The 26,420-nt window shown below is 36.6% G+C and overlaps 1 protein-coding gene across 3 annotated transcripts in view; it reads left to right on the top strand.

Annotated features, from left to right (window-relative positions):
* Window positions 1–26,420, top strand: part of DGKB (diacylglycerol kinase beta) — a 364,782-nt gene that overhangs the window by 98,891 nt on the left and 239,471 nt on the right. For all 3 annotated transcript variants that reach the window (XM_075082948.1, XM_075082947.1, XM_075082945.1), the window contains exons 7-13: window positions 1,420–1,469; window positions 2,818–2,892; window positions 3,436–3,555; window positions 15,838–15,955; window positions 18,739–18,827; window positions 18,908–19,024; window positions 23,173–23,271. In XM_075082948.1, coding sequence (XP_074939049.1) covers window positions 1,420–1,469; window positions 2,818–2,892; window positions 3,436–3,555; window positions 15,838–15,955; window positions 18,739–18,827; window positions 18,908–19,024; window positions 23,173–23,271 — 668 coding nt within the window. The remainder of the gene's footprint in view (window positions 1–1,419; window positions 1,470–2,817; window positions 2,893–3,435; window positions 3,556–15,837; window positions 15,956–18,738; window positions 18,828–18,907; window positions 19,025–23,172; window positions 23,272–26,420) is intronic.

Genomic DNA, 26,420 nt, shown 5'->3' with positions numbered 1-26,420 from the left:
TGGTAGAGTTGTATAGTACTTACCTTTTTCCCCCACAGTTAGATAAACAACCTGGGAGTAAGATGAGGGATGTAAGGGAAGCAAACCAATCCATATAACAGTTAGATATGTTTTGCTGTAAGTCGAAAGTAATCAGATTCTTTCTGAACTTTACTTTCTAATTGCTAAGAATTTCCTCTCACTTCTCATTATAATTTTTCCTGAAAACTGTGATAAGCTTTGCTTGCAGAATTTATTGGACTGTAACAGCATTTGCTGTGGATCCAATGTGGTGGGATTGTTCACTATTGAATAGGTCACACGTTATATTTCTAAAGACATCTGATAGGACAGTTTGTACGCAATTGCTTGGTTTTTGCTATCCGCCAAGACATTACAGTGTCCTGGAACCACCTGTACATGGTTTCTCTTCTTACTCCTTAGAAAACAGATCTAGGGGAACAAACGGGCATTTTTGAAGGGGAAGGTGTTTAAATTTCATAGCTCTGACAAACTGTCCTAGGAAGCAGGGACTAAGAGTGAAGTTGGCTTCTGGTTTTCAGCTTTAGCCTTTTAACAGTGCTCCTAGAAAAGCTTCGGCCTTCTTTCTGCCCTACAGTCTGATGCAGTAAGCTGAGTAAGCTGCTTTGAAATATCTTGGTAATAGTGGACAGACCTGCTCTTGTGGCTGGAATCAAGTAATGATACAAACTTGAAAGTATATATTCTCTCTGGATATTGTCGAAATGCAGCTATTCTCTGGGTAGCTCCCCAAAAGGTTGGGAATACCTGGAAATCTGGAAACATTTCCAGATTGATGAAGCAAGTCTGGTCCTGAGAGGAGTCATGCTGGCAGTCTGTGAGGAACGTTTATTGTTGGATTTGCCTGATTATATACTTCAAATAATAATCCTCTGTTTCATTTAGTTGGTCAGCATTTCTAAAGCAATATCACTACTGAATACTGGTAGCGCAACCAAGGGAGTAGGATAGCATTGTAACTTCAGCAGCCTTACTAACATTTGCCTGACCAATTGTGTGTTATCCTATTTTTGATGAGATGTTAGAGAAGGGCCTTTTGGTGATACTCACCATGAATACAGCTCATCTCTGGGAGGAACCAGAATTAAGTTCACAGACTAAATTAGCTCTTTGACTGATTACGTGGAAAAGGTACAATTGCACTTTCCTGCTAATATGTCTCGTTGGAGGCACTGTGGCAGAGTAGTTGCTGAGTGAACCTCTCACACAAAACAAAGTGTTTGGTGGGTCTACAGTTAGTGTGATCATTAAAGGAAAATGTTAATTTTTGAAACTCAAGTTTGGTTGTTTTGGGTTTTTTTTGTGTTGGGTTGTTTTTTTTTTTGTTTTGTTTTAATTAAATAATGTTGTTGCTATGCCTTCTAACTGGATTTCCTTCTCTTTTTGCTTCCTTTTTAGTTATGTTTCGCTTATATGATACAGATGGGAATGGATACCTGGATAGTTCGGTAATGTAATTTATGTATTTTAATGCATTGTAAAAGTATGTCATAATGGCTTACCTATACAAAAATGCATTAATCCAAATCAAATTAATATTTATCCTGAATCATTATAAACTATAGGTGATAAAAATTCAGCCATGTTGAAAGTAACTCTTGAGTTTTCTATTTCATTAAGGTGCTGCTGTATACATTTTCAAACACTGACACTGCTATTGTGGACTCCTATTCTATAGTCTTACGATTTTTAATTGTATTACTGTAGGGGACACATTAGTATGATTCCTAAACTTCTAATATCCTGCTGGGAGATGTGTATGAAAGCACCATTTGTGAAGATTTCATTAAAAGGGGAAAGTGTGAGAGTTACACAGTGGATGTATGTGAACAGATGTGAGAAATTCCACATTGTTATTAAGAATGGAAGAACAATATTAAAGACAAAGTTTTGATGAGTAGCCCAACCAAATGTTTGAAGGAAAATCAGAGATATAGCAATCATTTAAAAAAAAAAAAAAAGTAACTTTTTTTTTTTCTGTTAGCTAACAGAAAGAAGTATTTTATTGGGAACTTTTCTTTTTTTCTTTTCTTTCTTCTTTTGTATCTTCCTGAAGTAAGACAGCATAGAGTGGATTGGTAAAGATGAAGAAGAGAAGGTGATTCCCATAAGTGACAGGGAAATAGGGAAGCTAAGTTATATAGAGGTATGAAGTAAAGACTGCATCATAGTTTTAGGCAATACAACATATGAATTAGATAACTAGTGCATGATAAATACATGTGAGAATTCAGAATGGTTCTAGATAAGCATTTGAGTGTGTTTACAAACCAAAGTGCATATATGAATATAGAAGAGCACTAGTGATATGTGATGAAGGGAAATTGCAACACTGTAATGGTAAGAAAATATCTCTATATTAGTTATACTGTCCACTTTATGCCTTATTTCCTTTATAAATTTGTGAATTGTACAATTGCTGTCAAAAAAATAGTTTGTTAGAATGCTGGAATTTAAAGGACCTTACATCATTGTATCACAGGCTGAACTTCAGAACATGAAACCAGTGCTAAACTGATCAACTAGGAAGGAAGCATCTACTTTCAACCCAGGGGCTGGCTGTCCTTTGGTTGTGGGGCTGTATTTCACCTCCCTGCATGCTCTGCAGACCATGCCTGATGTTTTGCTAGTGAATCGGATTCACCTAAGAGTGGACAGCTTCCAGTGTAAAGGACATTTCGTTAGGAACAGAGACGAAAGCATCACTGAATGCAGTGTTTGAATTTTAATTTGCTTGCAGCAGAATTTGTCTTTATAATATTGCATTAATCATTATAATTCTTCATTCATCTGTAGGAGCTAGAAAATATCATTGCCCAAATGATGCACGTTGCAGAATACCTTGAATGGGATGTTACTGAACTGAGTCCAGTAAGTACCCATTTTATCACAAGTTTTTAATGTTGCTAGAGATGGCATTTAATAATTTTGTGATACTTCACATCAACATGTGATTCTATGTGTTAGTAAGATAGAAATAATAATAGTCTGTGCTCCACTATGTCACTGTCAATTACCACTTTTACTAGTCTTTTTCTGATTAATTCTGATCTGTAAAACATTCTTGCTACAGTTTAAGGCTTTTCTTCAGTGCATGTAGTAATTAACATTTATAACATCACTGATTTGTCTCTGAAAATTTCTTAAAAAGTAACTACCTCGTATTTGTATTACACATAATAAATACACAAGGGGACACAACTTGGTTTGGAAACTTTAGGTGATAATGAAATGTAAATAGGAATAGAACACTTCATTTCTGAACTGTCAGTACTCATTTTACTACAGGTGCCATACAAATATTTTCCTTACTTTTTGCACGTGGATGAGGGAATTGGAGATCTGCACATGTTCTAACAAGAGGTTGTTTTATTAGAATATGGAATTTATTATATTTTTAATTAAACTGTGTAGATCCTTCATGAAATGATGGAAGAAATTGACTATGATCATGATGGCACTGTTTCTCTAGAAGAGTGGATCCAAGGAGGAATGACGACAATCCCACTCTTGGTCCTCCTTGGGTTAGAGAACGTAAGTATTAACATAAGGCTTCGTGCTTGCAGGCTCTTGTCCTACTGGGGGGCTTCAACCACCCCGACATCTGCTGGAAAAGTAGCACAGCGAGCTATAGGCAATCCAGGAGATTCCTATAACGCATTGAGAATAACTTCTTGAGCCAGGTAACAGACAGCCCTACCTGAGATAATGCAATACTAGCCTGATGGTCACCAATGCAAGTGAGCTCATCGGTGATGTCAAGATCGGAGGCAGCCTGGGCTGCAGTGATCAGGCATTGGTGGAGTTCACACTCCTGAGGGATATAAGAAAAGCATGGAGTATAGTCAGGACCCTAAATTTTAGGAAAGCAGACTTCCAGCTGTTGAAGGAGTTAGTCAGCAGGACCCTTTGGGAAATGGTCCTCAGGGACAAGGGAACAGAAGAGAGCTGGCAGATCTTTAAGGACATGTTCCATACAGTGCAGGAGCTCTCAGATCCCAGGTGTAAGAAATCAGGCAAAGAAGGGAAGAGACCAGTATAGCTGAGTTGACATGTTGGTCAAACTAAAGACAAGAGGGAATTACACAGGCAGTGAAAGCAGGGACAGGTATCCTGGGAAGAATGTAGGGATGCTGCCCAATTGTGTAGGGATGGGGTCAGGAAGGCCAAGGCATGGCTGGAGCTGAGTTCGGCAAGGGATGCAAAGAATAACAAGAAGGGCTTCTACAGGTACGTCACCCAGAAAAGGAAGGTTAAAGAAAGTATACCCACCCTGGTGAACAAGAATGGTGGCAAGGTATCAACAGATTGATGTACTCAACAACTTTTTTGCCTCGGTCTTCACTGGTAACCTCTCTCCTCACCCCTCCCAAGTGGATGGACTGCAGGATGGAGACCAGAGGGATAAAGCCCCTCCCACTGTAAGGGAAGATCAGTCTTGTTGACCACCTGAGGAACCTGGATATACACACATCTATGAGACCTGATGAGATGCAACCCAGAGTCCTGAGGGAATTGGCTGTTGTCATTGGCAAGCCACTCTCCATGATATTTGAAAAGTCATGGCAGTCAGGTGAAGTCCCTGGGGACTGGAAGAAGGGAAACATTGTGCCCATCTTTAAAAAGGGTAGAAAGGAGGAGCCGGGAAACTACCATCCTGTCAGCCTCACCTCTGTGCTAGGGAAGATCATGGAACAGATCCTCCTGGAAGCCTTGCTAAGGCACATGAAGGACAGGGAGGTTGCCCTTGCATTCACCAAGGGCAAGTCCTTCCTGCAACCTAGTGGCCTTCTGTGATGGAGTGGCTACATCAGTGGACAAGGGAAGATCTACGGACGTCATCTCTCTGGACTTCTGGAAGGCCTTTGACACAGTCCCAGACAGCATCCTTCTCTCTAAACTGGAGAGATATAGATTTGATGGGTGGACTGTTCAGTGGATAAGGAACTGGTTAGATGGTCGCATCCAGAGGGTAGAGGTCAATGGCTCAACGTCCAGATGGAGATCAGTGACAAGTGGTGTCCCTCAAGGGTCCGTAGTGGGACCAGTAGCGTTTAATATTTTCATCAGTAATATTGATGGTGGGATCAAGTGCATCCTCAGCAAGTTTACAGATGACACCAAGCTCAGTGGTGCAGTTGACATGCCAGAAGGACAGGATGTCATCCGGAGAGACCTGGACAAGCTGGAGAGGTGGGCCTGAACCTCATAAAGTTCAACAAGGCCAGGTGCAAGGTCCTGCACCTGGGTTGGGGCAATCCCCAGTATCAATACAGGCTGGGGGATGAAGGGATTGAGAGCAGCCCTGTGGAGGAGGATTTAGGAGTGGTGGTGGATGAAAAGCTGGGCATGAACTGGCAATGTGTGCTTGCAGCCTAGAAGGCCAACCATATCCTGGGCTGCATCAAAAGAAGCGTGGCCAGCAGGTTGGGGGAGGCGATTCTGCCCCTCTACTCTGCTCTGGTGAGACCCCACCTGGAGTGCTGCGTCCAGCTCTGGGGTCCTCAGCACAGGAAGGACATGGACTGTTGGATCGGGTCCCAAGGAGGGCCACAAAAATGATCCAAGGACTGGAGCACCTCTCCTATGAAGAAAGGAGTTTGGGTTGTTCAGCCTGGAAAAGAGAAGGCTGCAGAGAGACCTTATTGTGGCCTTTCAGTACTTAAAGGGGACCTATAAGAAGGGTGGGGGCAACCTCTTTGGCAAGGCCTGTTGTGACAGGACAAGGGGTAATGGTTTTAAACTAAAGGAGGGTAGATTTAGACTGAATATAAGGAAAAAAGTTTTTACAGTGAGGGTTGTAAAACACTGGAACAGGTTGCCCAAAGAGATTGGGGAGGCTCCATCCCTAGAAGCATTCAAGATCAGGTTGGATGGGGCTCTAAGCAACCCAATCTAATTGAAGATGTGCCTGCTCATTGCAGGGGGGTTGGACTAGGTGACCTCTAAATGTCCCTTCCAACCCAAACTTCCCAAATGTTCTATGATTCTATGGTAAGAGTGTCAAGCTTCTGCTTGCATGTCAGGTGTGACCCTCAGGTTAGTTTCTCTGTGGCCTGTATAAAGAATGGCTTTCCCTTGCTTTTCTTTACTATGTCTGAATGATGTGAAGAACAGAAGGGTGTCTTCAAAGTCAGAGGTACATTTGTGTGTGTGGAGCAACACCAAAGGAGCCAGGTCTGGAGCTGGAAGCTATAAGAAGCTGATTAATTTGTTCTGGTAACAGCATATTGTTAATTCCGAGCTGCAGTAGCATCTGCTAAGAATGTTTTACCGCCCATGTGTATGTTACAGCTGGCTTGGAGGAGTGTTTAGGCTTCTCAGCATGGTGCTGTGCTGTGTGGCCTAACCATACTGAGTCACAGAAAAATCTAGGTTAGAAGGAACTTCTGGAGATCATCTGGTCCAGCATCTTATTAAAGTCAGGGCCACAGATTGCGTAATCCAGGTCCCTGTCAAGCCCAGTCCTGAATAATTCCAGTGAGATGGATTCTACCAGTTCTGTGGGCAACCTTTCCCAGTGTTAATTGTTCTTAAGGGAAAGAACTTTTTTCTTATGCGCAGATGGAATTTCCTGTGCAGCAATTATTGCCTGTTGGCTCTTGGCCTGTCATAATACATCCCTGTGAAGATAGTTCTTCTGTCCTGTAACTACCTTAACAAAGTACACTAAGTAGCAATATCAAAGAGAACACTTGCACCAAAGGATAGAGTCTTAAGGAAGAAGAGCTTATGTTCTGTACATTTACAACTTCACTTTAAAGATAAGACAGATGTAATATGATCAATTTTATACCAGTTCAACACAGCTGTTTTAACACTGGCATGTTGCCAGTGCCACCTGCTGTCCTGTATTTGAGCTAATTTTGAGCACATGTATCTTAGCATATGTTTCAAATGCTTTTCTGGTATTTGAGAGAAAACATTTTTATTTTTTTTTCTGAAGTCTTTTTTCAGATATCGAAGTGAAATAATAAAGCATATTTTCTTTCCCCGTATACTGCTGTGGCCTGAACTAAACCTAGACTGCTGTAGTTGTTCTACGGTATTTTATTTCACAAAGAATGAGACTTTCCATAGGGAAATATGCAACAAAACAATGTGTTTAGCAGAAGATCTAAAATTTTTGCAAAATCTTATTAATCAAATTCCCAGCTAAATATCTGTCCTTTATTAAGGATAACTTTCGGTACATTTGGATCACTGTAAGTACTAATTCTCTAATTCTATATGTGAGACTGAGTAACTAAAATGTTAAAATACTTCCCTGTTACCAAGCGACAGATCTTTGTCAGGCTGAATTCCATTATTTCCACAGAATTACTCTAAACAAAGGGCAGCAAATGCTCTCAAGCAATCAGTATAGCATATAACTGGTAGTCATTTTCGGTACAGATTTTTCTTTTCTGACAGGTAGTGTAGATCTTCTGGGAGTGTTTTTCAGTTTCTACACTTCATCCTTTCTAAATTTAAAACTCCTTGAATTCTGTGATAAGTTAGTGCAGAACCTTCTGTAGACGTTTGTTTTCATATTAAAGCAAAAGCTATTAGAAAGAAACTATATAAATGTATGTTATTAGACATTTTATCCTTTTTATTATTTATTAGATAAGTTATCTTGCTGTGTGTAGCTTTACTATGGAAATAATAAAAATATGTAAACAATGATCAAAATTCTGTAGTCTGGTATCAGCATGGGTCAGCGTTCCTGTCATCAGGAGTATTTCTGGTACTTTATGTGTTGAAGAGACTGAAATATACAGTTATGAAAAAAATCTTATAATGGTATGCAAAATACATTTTTCATCAATAGGCATAGTTTCATTAGTTGAAAGTTGGCGTGAAATGGATGGGGTGGCTTTTAATGCTTTTTTAATGTTTTACTTTACTGTGAATGAAGTCCATTACCTGCAGAACTATGCAAGCTGAGTTGCTAGTCATTTGCTAATGATTTATGAGGAAATGATGCCATCCTCTAAAAGGGCTCCCATTTTTCTTTTTATGTTTAAAAGTACTCTTGATTTCTTAAACCGTTCACATAATATGTAGAGAAAGGCCATATTTTTAAATTTTCCACCAAACCAGCAAAAAGTCACTAGTTCTGTTTGCACACAGTTCTAAATGATAAAATCTAAGTGTATTTTAGGACATTGAAAAGTTAAATCAAGAAAGGTGAGACTCTAATGCCTGTCCAGCATCATTTTGATGGTTTTACAGCATCTAATGTATTACACAAGCTCTTCATTCCAGTGCAACTATCCCATTAGTGTAATGCTGTTAATTACTTTTACATGCTGTTGTTACATTTTGCAAATCCATCTTCCCAGGACTCTACTTTTTGGCTGTCCTTTTCTCTCTTTTTAGCTATGATAATGAAAAGTAAGATAGGGGTCTTTTGGACTTCTCTGATTTTGGTAATTGATCTGGACTTTAATTACTGAGGTTGGATCAGTAATTAAATAATAAAGTTCTGATATCTTAAAGTTTTCCATAGTCTGGTTAGTATGTGAAAATAACCTACTGTCTTAGGCTGCTTAGTCATGTCCAGGTAGTCTTCCCATGTTGAAAATAAGCAAAAAAAAAAAAACAACCAAACCTCAAAAAACAACCAAACAAATCTCTCATCTTCTTTTAGCTTCAGCTGACTAAACTTTGACTCGATTCTGAATTCAGCAATGATGAAATTTTACATCCAAGAGATCAGATTCAGAGCTTGCTCGGTACAATAGTGGCAAACAATTGTCACTGTAGTTTATTTAAAAAATACTGTGATACCAATGAAGTGTTTAATTTGTTTTGGGTTGGGGTCCATTAACTTGGTGTAATATAGTTAACTCTTATATAGAACTTGTACCAACAATACAAGATTCTCAACTGGTGTAATTTGTACGCTAATTGTGAAGCTATGATATTTCAGCTGAATATTTGTCATGGTACCTTCAGAATTCAGCTACATTGTAGTTAGTTTCCTTTAAGAGCTATATCAAAAGGTCAGATATCATGTAGAAGTTTTATATTACATTTAAAGCCTTTCAACCAGTTTTTATTACATACTATATTAGATGCTTTAGTTATAATAATAGAAAAAAAGATAAGTATTTAAGTGAAATACGGGACTCTATTATACAAAAACAAAAGAATAAACAACAGTGTTTATGAGCAATGGGGATGAGATAGCCCAATCTCTCACAGTTTTGTGGTCTTTGCCCTCTGACTTCATCAGTAATCTCCTTCTGAAAGAGACAGGAGTATTATTAGGTTGTTATTACAAATATTAGCCAGCCAGCTGTTGCCAAGGTAGAAGAAGCAACAAGGAAATCTGCCTGAATTTCCCTCTGATCTCTCTCTCTCTCTCTCAGGGAAGCGTAGGCTTCTCTCTGTTCTCTGTCTGTCCCCCCCCGCCCCCCCCCCCCCTTTTTCTAGACTTTAATGAAACTTCTAGTGCCCTCTCAAATTTAGTTGAGATTACTAATTTAATTTAAAAGTTGCTGGAGCAGTTCAGAATCATGGAGATAAAGGAACAAAGAGCATAAATAAGTCTCATTTCTCTAGGAAATCAACCTAAATATCCAGTTTATTTTATCTTACTGGGTTTTTTGCTTTCTATTTCCTCCTAAAAATTGAGTTTAGAGTTGCTATGAAGGTACAACTTAGAAATAGAGAGTTTTATCTCTGGAATGTTCCAGGGTGGAAACAATATATTCTTATTTTGATGCTGTTCAAGGCAATTGTCATGCTAAACCATTTCAGTACAAGATAAGGAATTTAAATAAGAACTTAATTGTTAGTTATTCTATAGGGGTGCTGTGATACACATACTGTTTGGAAATTTGTTTTGCAGGAAGAGACCTTGGAATTGTATATGTGTATAATCCATTTGTATTTGGATGACTACACTTTTTCCACTTAGCAGTGGCTGAATGAGTTCTGTACTGCACCTCTTGAAACCTTTGTCTTTAAGACCGTTAATTCTGACTCTGAGGTTTAGTTGTGCCAGTGTCATAGAACTTGTTCCAAGAAATTCTCTCATGAAAAGTGAGAATTTAATGGAAAAAAAAAAAAAGTAGGTAACTATAGGGGAAATTGTTATTTATGTGGTACAATTTTTAATAATAAATGTAAGAGGTAGAGTTTTTTTGCCGAGTGTCACACTTCGTTCTGCAATTTTCACAGTCCTCATCAACTTTCCAGATTTATTTTTGGTTCTTAAGACAGTAGTTTGTCTCCCATTCAAACACAGATTGGACAGAGACATCCCTGTGTTACTCCTTCTGGTTGATAATTACACGTTTGGGATGTAGCCTATTGCACACTAGTGACCACTAGGCTATTTATTCTACTCCTCCACAGTAGAATCCTTCAAAGTTTCTGACCCTTTTATTTCAGTCTGTGTTAATTTAAGTAGATCAACATTGTCAGGGAAGTTTGAGAGTAACCCCATTGACTTTCCTAGCATTGCTTAAAATGTCAATTGTAATTTGGGCACAAAAAGCCGCTTAATGGCTGTTGGCTTCTAAGGGTTTTTATCAGCCATGGACATTGTACTCTGCTCTTTGCTAGGATTTCCTTACTTGTATGACATTATTCTACTCTGTTCTGATAAAAGCACTTGATTTCTCCTCTAAAGTAATTCCATGCCAGATATTTTGGTCTTGCTTCTCTTGTAATGGATAATTACTGCCACCTCTGCCAGTGATTGTACACAAAGTAGGTATAAACTGCAAGTTCACAAGAGATAGTGTTTAAAAAAATCCCTTGTTTTAGGAGTGTGAAGTATTTTATTCTTCTTCACTGGCCACTAGATGCCACAGTTGCACTGTATCTGGTACTGTACAGTTGCTGAAAAGCTGCTCTGAGGTGAGAGAGAAATTGAACAACAGTAAATGCTTCATAAAGTCATCAATAATCTGGAACCAGGCTACTATGCCGTTCTTTTAAGTCAACAATTGTAATTATCAACCCGTTCCACCTTTTTAAATCAAGGTAAATCTCAATGGGACGAACACATTTGTGTTGAAGTGTGACTATGCTTCAATTAAATCAGAACGAAATACTCTTACCATTTTATTTTGGATCCTCAAGCAGCAAATGTTATGCTATTTCACTCAAATAATTTAAAAGGTAACTCTTTTTTAACCTTTTTGATTAAATATGGTGTGGAATACTCGAATGTGAATCTACGCTTGCGAAATACTTCTTCTTACCTTGTATATTACATTATTGTTGGCTTACTTTTTGAGCTCTGAGTATGCGAAAGTGGAACCAAACTGGGGACTTGCAAGTCTGGTGTGGGATCTGTTGCACCATGAGAAGTCCCTCTCAGGCTGAAGCCTGAAATGACTTTTTAATACCTAAGCAGTTTTGTGGAGTTGTGTTTCTTTCATTCAGTGAGGAACGAGGGTGATCTGGCCTTTTATTGTCCCCAGTGATATTTTTATAAGACCTGTCTGAAGTCTTGCAGGTGAGTTTTAGGAAAGGCTGACGTGCTGATGAGCCATATGCTATTTCCATACGTACAGAGGGCAAAAACAAGCCCCTGCTGGAGGAAGCTGCAGCTTATCCTCTTTGTGCTAACTTCTTACCAGCTGGGAAGCAGATTCACCCTAAGTGATAACAGGAGCTATTTTATCAGTATCATTTCACGGCATTGCCAGTAGAGGGGGTAATGTTAATACTTTGTGAGATTTCATAGCAGGAGCTCCTAAAAAAGTGCACATCTTCTCTTGACCGTGCTGTTTGCTGTTATACTGTGCTAGCTCCCACTTCTTTGCAGGAAATTTGCAAATGCCTTTCCTTACTACAGTCCTGCTTTTCCTTTTACTTGTAGGTTGGTAAAAGCCCAGGAGAAGTCAGGAGTAACTCTAACCTGTTCTGTTGTAAAATAAATGGTATTTCATGCAGGTATACAAATTTACCATTATTTAAAATGTAATATTGGCAGCATTTCAGCCTCTGCAGATGACAGGTGACTGCCAATTTAGGGACAAGGAAACTTTGTAGCATAACTAACTATGAAGCTTGTTTAATCAAATTAATTTCTCCTCCTGTGCTCCCTTTTCTATGCTGTCATTTTCTCATGTACATATTAATGCTTAAGCATTTCTGGATGATCAAGACAGTACACTGGTGAGTGTGTGGATGAAGGCTGGGGAAGTGATTATTTTTTTCCTTCCTTTCTCCAGCATACACATAGAGACACACACAAAATATCTCAGAAGTGAGGAGCCTTTCCGAATAACATGTCTCTTGAATGAGGTTACTCCTTCTCCAGGTGTACCAGAACAGACTTAGAACCGCCTCTCCCCACACCAAATTGAAGAAAACAAAACCTGACATGAATTCTTTGCTGAGATCCTCCAAAGGAATATAGAACTTAACTGCATTCATATTAAAAGGAGGTGCTGCACGATTTAATGGACACTCTTCTCACCTTCCCACTGACTGAACAATACCCAAAGTTCAGTCATAAAAATGTCTTGAAGTCATGTAAATATTTTTAAAATAAATGAAAACAAAATAAGAGTAGGCAGTGAAAGAATAACTGAGCAGAGTCGCTAACATCCTTCTCCCTTGGTTGCCTGTTATTAACTCTTCTCATAAGAAAGACTGAGTATGCTGGTATTTCATTCTGATACTCTGTAACTGTTGTAAGAGGGGGTACTCTTTAGGATGAAAATTTATCAGTGATTTCATTACCTTTTTAAAGTCTCTGAATCATGAGTTTTGTGCTTGAAACCTTAAGATCTTTGTGGCTACACTAATTTACAAATATCTCAAAAGCTGAAGTAAGTTAATATTAAACCAGATTAGGGATGTGTAGCTAAATTCTGTGACTGCATAAAATCTTCCACTAATTCTAAGGCTGGCTTTTTCATGGTTGACTTGCTTTTTAAGGCCAGGTCCTTTTGGCAATCAAATCCATGGTAGAAGCATCAGTACCATAAGCTAAGAGAAGCTTTGTTAACAAAATAAATGTTACTGTTGTCATTATGTGCTAAAGTCTGCGTATGGCACACGAAGGCTTCATTTTCAGTGATGTATAATGAAGTGAGGAAGAGATTTTTACTGTACCTGCCCTGCTTTGAGATCTCCTTAATGACTATTTGTTTTTAAACTCTTTCTCAGGATATGGAAGCAAAATAAGTGAATGTCAGTAAATGCACCAATGTGTCAGAATTGTGGATTTTATTCATACTTAAAGACATGCATTGAGGGGGCTTTGTTTCACATTATGGCTTTTTTTTTTTCTTGGCAGTGTTTTAAAAAGTTATGTGCATGCATAATCATATGCAGCACTTTATTGCTTATTTTTGGCGGTGCACAAGAGCAAAAATTTAATTTGCTATTTTCCAAAAGTGCATTGTGTTTATGTAATGGATTTGCATCAGTTGCAGTCTGTAACACAGTTAAGTGTTTTAATTGGCAGAACACCCACATCAAGACTTGTTTGTTTTTCTGATAAGGAAAATGCCAGCTAAGTTGGTCCATATGTTCTGTTCAAATAAGAAGCGACATATTCACATGTAACGGCCATTCTTTAAAAATAAAATTAAAATGAAGAAGTAACACAAAACTAATGTGGAAGAGGGGCAGGATTATGCATAATTATGAATTTTTGTTAGTTTTTAGAAACAGCAAATATTTTGCTAAGGAAAGCTGGTCAGCTTGCATTTTAAGTGCTTGTGGTTTATGACTGTATCTGTTGATGACCCGAGTAATGTTAAAATGAAAGTGTACATTTTTTACTGTTTTTTCTCAGAAGGATTTACATGGTCTTTATTGTCTAGTGAATAATTGTCTGCTTTCAGAAGACTTGAAACTCAAATACTATATTGTATTTTAATAATACTTCAAAAATGTGTGGAAAGTGGTAGTAAGATGGAAAGAAAAATAGAAGTTACAGCGCTCCATTTAATGAAATATGTTCTCTTCAGCTGCCAGTCATGAGGGAGCTTGATAGGCTTCTAGTTCTCCACAGCTGCAGAATCTATTTCTGCTTCTTCAGGGGAAATTGGAAAACTTCCACACTCTTTGCCAGCCCGAGAATCCCGCATTAGGCATCTGCTTCTCTCTTTTTGCAGAAAGGGGACCCTGACATTGCCCAGCTGTCAGAGATGGCATTTGAACTCCTGCTGATAATATCGAGGGAACTCCACTTAGGCTCTACTCCTGATATCTCAACAGAGAGAAAACGTTCCAGCTGACTTAATTTCCTTTTGTTTCTAGGTAGTTTGTAGGAATTATTCAAAGTTGTGTTCTGGCTAGGTCTTGGCTTTGAACCAAACATTCCTCATTTCTTGGAGTACCGTTTTTCCTTCAGGATTTAGTTTGTTTTCCCCTACAAGGATGAAAAAGTCTTCATTGTATTTGACATATCGTTGATGGCTAACTCCTAGAATAGAGCAACGCTGATTTTTAAGGACATAACTCATGCAGTATATGTTAATTTATGACAAAACTGCATTTTTATTAGAATTTATGTCCACTGACTTATATTGACTGTCCTTATCAGTGAAAACAATCATATTATTGAAGATTAGTCAGGAATATTGTATATACATGTTGAAAAGTAGTAGTAGTTTGATGTGAGAAATCAGAAACTGGATGAGAACCAGCTGTTGATGTGGCTTTTGAGAACCAGAGGGTGATGCGGCTTCCTTTAGCTATGTGACAATTTCTTTGTGGTAATGAAATGACCAAGACAACTATAGTGTTTCAGTAATGCACAATGAAGAATCAAACTACTGCAGCCCATTTCCAGCTGCTAGACATTAACTGCCTTTGTTCTATTGGACATTATATTTGGTAAAAAATAAATACAATAAAAAAAAATAAAGTGATATTACATTAGGTTAATCTAATTTTTTAAAAATCAAAAGCTCTGATGATTACAAAAAGGAAAAAGTCTGATGGCGACACTTGCCAAGAAGCCTGGAATTCACAGAATTAATTTAACATCTGTACATAAGTGCACATAATTTTAAAAACCTTCTAATAACAGTGAGGTCTCAGAATGATTCCATTAAGAAGGAAGAGGAGTATTGTGCAACTGAAAGCCTACTTTCATAAATGTAAATGATTTGATGACATTTTACTTGTACACATAAGCTACAGTGGGCCCAAGTTGTAAGTGCCAATCAGTTGGTCAGTCTATTCATGCAAGAATTGAGTATAGTACTACAGCTAACTGAAAAATGTAGTCTTAAATGTGAGGAATTCAATTTTTGGAGAAGAGGTCCAGGATATAAATCTGACCTGTAAATACTTGCTTTTTGATAGACTATCGACAGGAGATTAACATAAATTAAAGCTGGCAATAGGTATTACTGTGGTGTGGTTAGATTTCCAACTTCATGTGTGTTGATACATGTCCCTAATTCTAAGAGTCACTAAGAATATCTTTGTAGTTTTAAAAAATCCTTTCAGTTGTTCATTTTGAGGAGTTCTACCTTCTAACCTGCAGCACCTTTATTTTTAGAATTAGTCTAGAACAAATTTTAGTTAGTTTTAATAGTAATTGTAATTTAATATCAGTCTAGATTTATTACTAGAATTGTGTTGCAGTAGTGACAGCAGCCTGGTGTTTTTTCTGAGTCGTTTTTGAAACACGTGGATGTCCATGAGCTTCTGAAGAATTTTTTATTATATCATTGCCTGTGTATTTAGAACGATTATATTGTAATCTGGTACAGAGTATTAAATGAAGTAACAGCTTGTCTTTTACATTCTTGAGTCAATCTCCAATTTTTATTGGCACTTATATATTCCATTGTTTATTTTATAAAGTGAAATCTGTTTCTTTTATGTCCTGTGCAGAATGTGAAAGATGATGGGCAGCATGTATGGAGACTGAAACACTTTAACAAGCCTGCCTACTGTAATCTTTGTTTGAACATGCTAATTGGAGTAGGCAAGCAAGGTCTCTGCTGTTCTTGTGAGTATAAACATTCCAGTGTCCGCTTGCATACCTGTCTATTCCTAGAAATGTTGTACTTGCTGCATAACAAAGAACTGGTTGCTTCCCAGTACAAAACACTTTCCAGCACAATGGTGTCTCCCCCTTTGTCTTCTATGCTTGAGCACTGGAAGTTCCATTTTTAACTTTTCAGGATGTTGGGCTTTCAAAGCTGCTGCTTGAGGGAGTTTTCTGTATTATAATAGTTACCACAGTGTTAGTTCCCTTTGGAGTCTGTCTCTTTTTTTTCCCCTCTCCTTTTCTTTTAACAAGTATCATGCTTTCATGCCTAAGTTTCAACCTTATATTTTTCTTATTCCGTATTCATATTTATTAATAATTATTCATATTCTTTAACAGGTGTCAACTTGACTAGCATCTAAGTCACATACTTGTTTATTCAAATTTTACGTGGAATTCTTGTTTGTTAATTGTGAAGGTCAAAATCCCAGTTTCCCAGAAATCAAGTTTCCGTAATGCTTCTAAAGTTTTTTATGTTTACTTGGATTGTAATCATAAATCTAGGACTTGCCATGCTTTCGCATATTAACTAATCATAGATTTTAATGTAAAGGAACACAGAAAAACCAATGCATCTAATTTGACCTTCATTAAACTATTAGATGCAGTTACTATAGTTCAATTCCTTGAATTATAACTATGTATCTCCTAATAATCTATGTTTGACCAGTTCATAACCTGTATCTTGAGGAACCAAATCTTGTTGAAAGATACCTCGTCTCTCTTTGAATGTTTCAAGAGATGGATGAGCCATATCTTTCTTTTGTGGTGTGTTCCAATGATTAATCATCTTTTTTAAGACCTATTTTCTGATTTGAATATGTCTGGTAGACGGTTCCGATGATTGGTTCGTGTTATGCCCTGTTCCATTAGATTAATGAGATCTTTAGTACCCACTGTATTCTTCTCATGATGGTATCAAGTCACCTTTCATTGTTCTTTTTGATAAATTAACCAGTTTCTTAGTGTAACTTACTTTCTCAATTTTTGGTATGAAAGATAGCCCATTGCTGCTCATCAGGACCTTTCTGCCTGTACAGATCTATTGATCTAATTTGAGATTAGTCTGAATGAATTAGGGTTTTGGAATCAACCATTCCACTCTCCTCTGTGGGCCACAGATTTCTTTGAAGCATAATTCAAATGTAAATCCTCCATGTATGCTTTTTCACATCGCATAATTTCTTTCACAATAATACGGAATAAGAGAGATATATTTATTAAAATTCAAACACAGAAATTGCATAACTTCAGATTAATAAATGCTGATGACAGTAACTGGAATATATATATATATAATGCTGAATTGACTGTTAGATCTTGAAATGTTACATTTTTTAATATTCTTTTATGTCAGACTGATGTAAACTTAATCCTTGCAAGGAAATATAAGACCCATATATATTTGAAAGAGAAAATTCTGTTGAGCAAATGATGTAGATCAGCTTCAGTAGTTATCTGAAATGTGTAGATGAGTTATATAAAGCAAACTCCCCCCAGAAGAGCACCCTTTCAAGAGCTGTAATTTTCTCTGCTGCAATATACCACTTTAAAATTTATTTATTATTGTGCTTGGCATTTATTTGGTGAGAACAATGGTCCCAGAGTACCTGAAGAACATCCACATGTTCCTTTTAGTTACTTGATGCAACAAAGGACATAAGCCTACTTGCAAAACTATTACACTATTTCCTTATCTTGCTAAGGCTTCTTCTCCAATATATTTTCAAAGCATTGCTATAGATTTCATTATTTGCATTTCAGATTGTGTGGGAGGAAAAAAAAAAAACCAAAAAAAAGGAAACTGCAGGGGGCCTCACCATCCCTCCATGGTCCAATCAACAATGTTACTCCCTGCAGTTTGTCTGATTAATGGCTGCGCCTCCCACTGGGTTTGTGTAATAGGTGCAAGCAAGGTGTTTAGAAGTACTTTGTGCTTAATTGCTCTCGAGGTCAAAAGCGTGAGACTTACTCCATGCAGGGAGAAATTCATTCTCGGTTTTTAATAGTTGACTCTACTGAATAAAGGTATAAGCTGTAGCATTATTTCCTCATCTAGGCACAGTTCTAGTTGAAGTCAGGAGAGCTTTGCATTGTACCCTGACATTTGTATGTTTTCCAATGCAGCTAGCGTGATCTTTACAGACCTGTTCAACAATAGTAGTTACCTAAAACTGCTGTGAAGGGGTTAGGAAAAAAAAAAGCAGGAGTTGGTATGTGGGAAAGTAAGAGTTAAAGTTGGGGTGATTACATGAAATGTATGAAAACAATTCCTATCTGAAGATGGGCTAATCAGCCATTTAAGATTTATAAACCAATAGCAGGAAAAAACATAAATTCATTGGCTTTTGTTTTTGTGTTTGCCAGCTCTTCTCATGCCTATACTTTGTAAAATATAGATTTCTTTCTACTAGCAAATGACACCAAACCATTTGGCAGTCATCAGTTTGTCTTTAATATTTTTGTCATTTGGGAATTATTGTGAAAAAATTTAGCGAGCTCTGATTTAATTAAGCATTTCCTGTTATGCAATGGTAGCGTATTCTTGGATTTCTCACTTGCATAATATTTCCTGTTCTAATTGGCCTTTTGTATTCCATGGAAAAAGCAGTCTAGTTTGAGTTTTCATTGACTGATTGGATTGATTATATAGAGATGGCATGCTGGTAACGTTGTTTGTTTCATAAAAATGTAGTCAGAAACACCATTGCCTCATCATCTATTACTGTTTCTTTTTTCAGTTTGCAAGTACACAGTCCATGAACGCTGTGTCTCCAGAGCTCCTGCATCTTGCATCAAAACATATGTGAAGTCAAAAAAGAATACTGATGTAAGTTTGGGGTAACATTAACTTTGCCACATATCTGTTAATTTAGTAACTCTATGTATATCCACACTTTTCTTTTGCAGGTAATGCACCATTTCTGGGTAGAAGGAAATTGTCCAACAAAATGTGATAAGTGTCATAAAACTATAAAATGTTACCAAGGCTTGACAGGACTTCACTGTGTTTGGTGTCAGATCACAGTAAGTATACCGTAGTAAAACCTTTAACATAGCTTAGAGAGACAATAATCTGCATATCATTTTATTAGCCTCATAATTCAAGAAGTCTCGTTCAGTTTTGTCATCAGGAATGGATAGTGTGTGTTTAAGAAATGGTATATGCAGATTATTCATGGGAGTCCTTAATTGTTGCAAACCAATATGCTTAAAGGTATATTCTGCTTCAAGGCAATATACAAATGGAAATAATATGTAACATTCTACAGGGCAGAATTCCCAATCTACGTTACAGAAAGATTATAAAAGAGTTTTCAGTACCGGGGAAAGTCAAGGTCACTGTGACACTAGGGCAAAATCCTAATTTATGATGTACTGACAGGCAAATGAAATTGAGGACATCTGGTAGGATACAGTGATTTCGAGTGTCTGGGAATAATAGCAGAGACATCTTGATAATATACTAATCTGTGCACCAAGTCTAATATATACAACTTTTGTACGCTCCTTATGCAGCAGGAACCAATAACTGGAACTAATGACATTCAAGGAACACTGCCCTTATAAGTGAGATCTTCATGCTAGAAGGAGCAATGCCAGTACTTCTGTTCCTAGCCAGGGCAGGATTTAAATCTAAATGGGGAGAGATTCAGCCTTCTTCTAGGGTTTTTGCCTTTTTGCTGATATCATCAGTATTATTGTTATTGTTAAGGAACAGCAGTTGTTTGTTCAGTGTTTTAAATAATAGTATGAGACTGAGGCGTTAGTGAATGTTTGTTTTCAACATACAAGTTTGGATGTTTTATGACATATTTTCTTAACACAAGAATACAAAATATGAAACATCATCAAAGCAAATACATCTAGGATACTTTCAGTGATAAGCTGTTATGATTACTTAAAAACCAATATTTTAGAAGAAAGCAAATATGCAGTCCAGATTGCTGTCAAAATTTGGATAATTTATGTGGAGCGTAAAACACCCAATCCAAAATTTTCACATGTAGATAATTAAATTTAGGCAACGGTTATCTGTGGTTAGATAGATAAATAAGAGTCTTCCGCTCTGGATATAGAAATGTTTACATCAGTATAAGAAGTCTATATCATTCAGAAATACCTATTATGTAAGGCTCCCTCTTAAAGTCAAAGGAAGCTGCAAAATCTGTACGTCCTCAGAAAAATTATTTTCCCATTATTTCATGTGAATCTGGACCAGATTTGTAAAGGCCTTTTACTTTTTGAAGACACAGATCAGGATTTAGAGGGCTTCTGCAAGAACTGAGGAAATACCGAGGCATGATTTATCATTGAAATAATTGTGAAGGAAGAGGCTGAATTATTTTGAAAATGTCTTAGGTGCTTGTCTGCATATTTAAATGCTTAAATATCTATCAAAATTCCAATTAAAAAATGGGGTTATGTTTTTTGACAGCCAAAATTGAAAATGTTGGCACTGAGGTTTACAATTTTGCAATTGTATTTCCATCAGTAATTTAAAGATTTTTATTTTTGTGTAAAAGTAATGTACTTTTGAAAGAACTTCATCAATCTTTTTATTTAATTTTTATGGCTTTGGTTGTAAATTAGACACAAGTGAAAATTCAGTATTTTTTAAGTTTTAAAAACTCTGCAAATTATTTGTTTTTCCATCTCCTATTAACTTTTCTTACAATTCTGTGTATTCTATATATTCTGTTGCAATATAATTCATTTTTGAATGGTTATTCTGAAGTTATATAATTATCATCACATCCTTCATACACTTTTCAACTTGTACAACACCACATTTAGGGCTTGGTGCTGACATATTTTTGTAATATAAGAGGATGCTAGTTATTACTCAACTAAGTCTGAGCACCTTTCATGCATTTTAAATATCTCTCCTTCTTACAACTTAATAGGGTCACTGCTGGTGTCAAAAGACTGAATCAAATCCTGAAATTTAGGGAAGTTTTACACTAAGAAGACTTGTTACACTGAATTCTCAGCCAGGCCCATGATTCCCTCTTCCATATAGTCCGTAGTTCTCTACCACAGTCTTGTAAATGTTTTCTTCCTCGTTTTCTCTCCAGCAAATATTGTTTTTCCTACTTGGCAGGCTTCTGGTTGCAAGGGAGGTAATATTCTAAAGGAGCTGGGTTTGGGGTAAGGGAATATTGGGGAAATGTGTTTAAAATCTGCTCAAATGTTATTTTTGAGAAGAGGTGCATATTGTTCTATTTCATTGTGTCAAAGTGTTATTTTCAATAAAGTTACATATCTTCTACCATTTCTGTTGTCTGCTATGCACCAATTGTATTGTCAAAGATCAGCAGAGAATAAGAAGAAGATTAAGCTATTTTTTTCATAGATAAGTTTGCATGCCACAGAGTAGCAAAGCTGCTAATTACCACTGAATGTGTGAAGATACTTTTATTTGATGTAACATGGCCTGGTGTGCATTAATTATGGTACAAGTAGCCTTACCACTGAGGCAGAGAATTAGCATGACAAATGATTTAGATTACAGGCCTACCAAAATACCCTCACAATAAGGCTTTAATACGCAGAGTAAATCGAAACTCGTTAGACTTTTATTTTCTGTTGCTAAGTAACTGCCTGAAAAGGTAACTTTGCAGTATAAATGAATATAGACAAGGCTAATATTAGGTGCTATTCAGTTCAAAATTCAGAAATGTTATGTCAACATTGACTGTACCAGATAACTTTTATGAAGACCATATTACTGGTAAAGCTTATATACATCAGCAACTGGTACAATTTTATTGTAATTTTAATAGAGTTCATACTGACATAGTTAAATCATCTAAGGGAAAATGAATCAGTCATTGGAAAAATGTGATATACAGCTGCAGACATTGAACTACAGGTTTTATTAACAGCTATTGAACCCATTGAACTAATGCTGTATGCTGCCTATTATACTAGTGAAATAACTTGTTAAATAAGATTTTTTGCTTCAAAATTTCTGATATTTATTATCCTGATTATTTTCCTTTAATGCAAATATACATATCTCCTCAGAAAAATAAAATATTAATCTCTGTGGGAAATGCATGTTACCTGAAGAACTTAATGTACAGTTTATCGAATCAGTGCAGAGATAAAATCATAGAATCATATAGTTTGGAAAAGACCTTTAAGGTCATTGAGTCCAAAATAATAAATTTTCACCACATTTCACAGTATGAAGTTGTATTTTATTGTGGCTATCTGTAATAATATTGTGAAGTATACCAATTAAATGTGAATGCTTTGCATGATCCAGGCACACAACTGGGTATTCTATTTAAAGATATTTGAATTGAGTAAAATCCTACAATATCAACAAGAACTCTTGATTGCTAATGCAAAATATTTCAGCAAATATGTCATCATTTGTTGGCATTTTTTGTTAATGTTATATACAAATTTTTCCCTTCCACCTTTTTAACAATACAGAAGTGAGCAAATGGTCTTTCAGTCAGCAGATGTGAAGATATCCTTTCCAGGTTTTCAGGGTAGAACTCTTCTCATTGCTTTCAGGAAAACTGGAGGAATGCTAAGAATGAAGTAGAAAAAGAAGAGTAATTCAGTTTCCTCAGCAGCCAATGGAAGCCTGAACACTGATTCAGTCCAGGCCAGAATTTCCCCAACATAGCTTAAAGCTCTTAGATATTCCTACATTATTCTCCTATATGTCATATATATGTTCATAGATTTTACAGCCTCAGAATTGAATTGGTAGTGACTTCATCAGCTTCAGGTAGGAAGCAGAGTTATACCAATAACGCCAAAGGCAGCCCTGATTTACCCCAGATTGCCCGCTAGTAGTAAATCAGAAATTCCTGTCTCAGTGCAAGAAGCTGTCTTCTTAAATGAAGGGTTTGGTCACTAATAACACTGTACTGATGTTACTGTACTGCCATGCAGTGTTCTCATTTTGTGTACTGGACCACATGTGCAATTTACAAACTGGAAAATATTTTGATCTGCTGTTCTTTGCTTCAGTATAAATGCCTTGCTTTTGTCAGTTGTAAGAGGCTTTCCACTGCAGTGTGTTTCATTTTCCTTGTTGTACTCTAGTAATAATTAAATTAATTAAACTCACCCCATTCTAGGATGCCCAATTTCTCAGACTGTAGTAGTAAAATGTCTAAGCTGAATCTTCATTTTCTGTCATCTTGTAGTTGCATAACAAATGTGCTTCACATCTAAAACCTGAATGTGACTGTGGACCTTTGAAGGACCATATTTTACCGCCCACATCAATCTGCCCAGTTGTATTGGTGAGTTGTCTGTATGTTTATTTCAGATGTAATCCTCTGTCATAGGTAATGGCTAAAACAATGGTGGGACTCACTGCCAGGGTATTTGTTAAATTAACAGAACTGTGTGAACCTTAAACACAACGGGTAATCCTGGCTGATGAGTTTATAGCCACAAGCGTGCTTTATCCTCTGCATATTGCATTTTCCTTCATGTGAGAATGAACTTTCTGTAGGGCATATTATAACTGAAGCTGACTCAGGTTTTATCACTTACTCAGACTGTACTTACCAGAAACTGTATAGGCAGAACACTTCTACATTTTACATCTTTTATAGATCCAACTTCCCAGAATAATGAAGTTATTCTTATGGACGGTTTTTGCTTGGGATGCATATTGTATATCTGCAATGCTGAGGTCTCTGATCTAAGCCGGAGGTTACCTAGAATGATGACACTGGTCTTGCAGTAAGCTATGCATCAACATTATGGTATATTTTGTTCTGCAGTCGTGGACAGTAAATTTCTCTGTCCACAAAAACAATAACTCAATTCAATGAAAATAAAAATGCATGCTATGTGTAGGTTTTATAGAAAAGAGCTGACCAGTTTATCATGAAAAAAGAGCTTTGGAATTAACTTATGTATTCATATATTCAATTGGATGTTTTATGCTGATCAAAGTCGTAGCATCATCATATTCATAACAGAACGGACGTGTGGTCCTCTTACTTTAAATATATTTCATAATAAGAGTAAGAAATGCTTGAACATAAGAAAGAATGATTTACTGCAGAGAGGAAAACCAAGAAAATATACATTCTAATCTTAAACCTGTTTCTGATCATTAAGAATAATATTCATGCCCATTGTAAAGTACTCGTTTTCTGATTAATCCTTTTGGCCGTTTGTTTATAAATCTGCTAAGGGATGGATGCTAGACTTTGGCCATCTACTTGAGTAAACTGGGACTATTCCATTGCTATCAGTGAAGGTAAAGCAATGGAAAGCTGGCTTCAATATTTATGAAATATTTGTAATATTTTTGAAAAGCCATGAGTAGTTTTGTAGTTTGTCTGTAATACTGTTTTGATATTACCTGAACAAGTTCTGAATAATAATTGTAGAATGTTATTTTTAGTTTGTTGGATGATTACATTCTGCATTACATCATTTAATTTTCAGGATTTTAGGTCATACTTTAAAAGTTAATATGTAGAAATTATGATTTTGTTATTGGACTGTTTTTGTTTTATTGTTATTTATTGTTTGCCATTCTTATAAACTGAATAAAGCCTCAGCATGAAATTTCATCTTCAATTATATTTGCATAACTCCATTTTCTTTTCAGGAGAGGAAGCGGGATAGAGGAATTAAGATTTTTCATTCCACAATTGGAGTTTAGTTAAGTTGTTTAGAGGATATATAAAACCACTCTAGAGTCAAATCACCCTTGAATAGGTTTGTTTTATCTGCAGATTTTGAAGGCATAAGCAGAAGTAAATATGTTTTCCCGTATCAGAATCATGTTTCACTACTACATTCTAATAATGTAACAAAAAGCATGTATTTCAGCACAATGTGTATTTTTAAGAATAGAAAATGTGTTTTACTGTGATTTAATGTGAACTTCATAATTTTGTAGTGTATTTGTTCATCTAGTACTTTCTTCCAAAAATGCATTAAAATCCTGAATATATTTACGTTACAGATAATACATCAGTGACCTAGCTAATAGGAATTCCTCCTAGAAACGATTGATTACAGTGTACATATTATTTATCTTAGTAATTTTTTAATTAGTTTCTCCCATTTCCTGTTACAGGGATTCCTTTTGAGATACATAATACTTCAGTGCATGTCAAACCAGCACTCTCAATAATGACAGCAAAAACAGTGAATATATCCATGTCAAAATTGTCTAAAGATACAATAGTAAGTGTGTCTGTTAATAGAAATGATGTGTTCAGACATATCAAATCTGATATACCTGACAGCAGAAGGGTCTTTCACCTAGGGCACATATTTAGCTTCAGTGATCAGCTGAGCAATAATATTATTGCAATGATACGTATATGTGGAAGGTAAAGAAAAGCAGGTAAGCGCAATGCTTTCTGTACCAGATTTATTCTGAGTGTTTTGAGGTATCAGAGAAGAATGTATCTCCTTCTTATTCTATAATAAGTTATAGGAGTAGTGGGGAAAAGAGCAAGTTGAAGAGTCTTGTATCTTTGATCTCCCAGAAGTTTTGGCCCTGCCTTCCACCTGTAACTTTCATAGTCCAGGCTTCTTCCAGAAAACTGTCAGTTCACCTCAGACCAAGATGCCTTCTCCTAAGTTTTCCTTGAAAGGTACAAGCTACTTCTCGTCTTTTGTCTTTGCAGAACTAAGGACATTCATATTTTTAGCTTTTTTGTCCAGCATGTCTCATTTCTTCAGTTCTTGTGAAGTCCAGCATTGACTCCTTCTGCAGACATAGATTTTTTTTTTTTTCATTAATTGCATTTCACAGCACCGTGTATTGTACCAGAGCTACCAAACTGGTGTCTCAGCTGCAATTTGTTGTTCAGGTCCATATCGTCTCAGTTTTCCCATTTCCTAGACATCCATTGATGTCCAGAATCACTGCTGCAACTGTGAAGAATAAATAAAAAAATCTACCCTTCCTAATTGTAATATGACAGAGAGTGACATTTCTCTCCCCCCTAAACATAGCTGTCTCAGCTCAGGTGACCGTTATTTTAATTAATTAGAGTAAATTACTCATTTAGGGTCTCTCTAGTCACAAGAGAAATTTCTCTAAAATAGAGTGAATGGCATGATCCTCTCATACTGTCCCTTCTCTCAATGGCTGGAGAGAGAACCTAGATGCCTGGTCATCTGAAAGTGAGATGGCTGGTCTTGGTTAAATGAGGCCTCCCATCTTCAAAACTGCACAAAATGGAACATGTCAAATGTTATTCCTGAATACAATAAGCTACATTCTCAGCTGAAGAAGAAACCACGGGGAAGCTCAAGCAGTTGATAATTGCATATCATGAAAGAATCACACAACTGTCTAGATTCAATGCCATGTAAATTTTTTCATATCTCACTGTAATATTAAATGTTTTAGTAAAATGTGGTCTGTTAACTGTAAAACTAGTCCATTTTACTTTTCTGTTTACTG

The sequence above is a fragment of the Phalacrocorax aristotelis genome, chromosome 2, assembly GCF_949628215.1.
Source record: "Phalacrocorax aristotelis chromosome 2, bGulAri2.1, whole genome shotgun sequence".
Taxonomy (NCBI): Eukaryota; Metazoa; Chordata; class Aves; order Suliformes; family Phalacrocoracidae; genus Phalacrocorax; species Phalacrocorax aristotelis.
The sequence above is the reverse complement of the archived record's forward strand: the minus strand, read 5'-3'. Positions and strand labels throughout refer to the sequence as shown.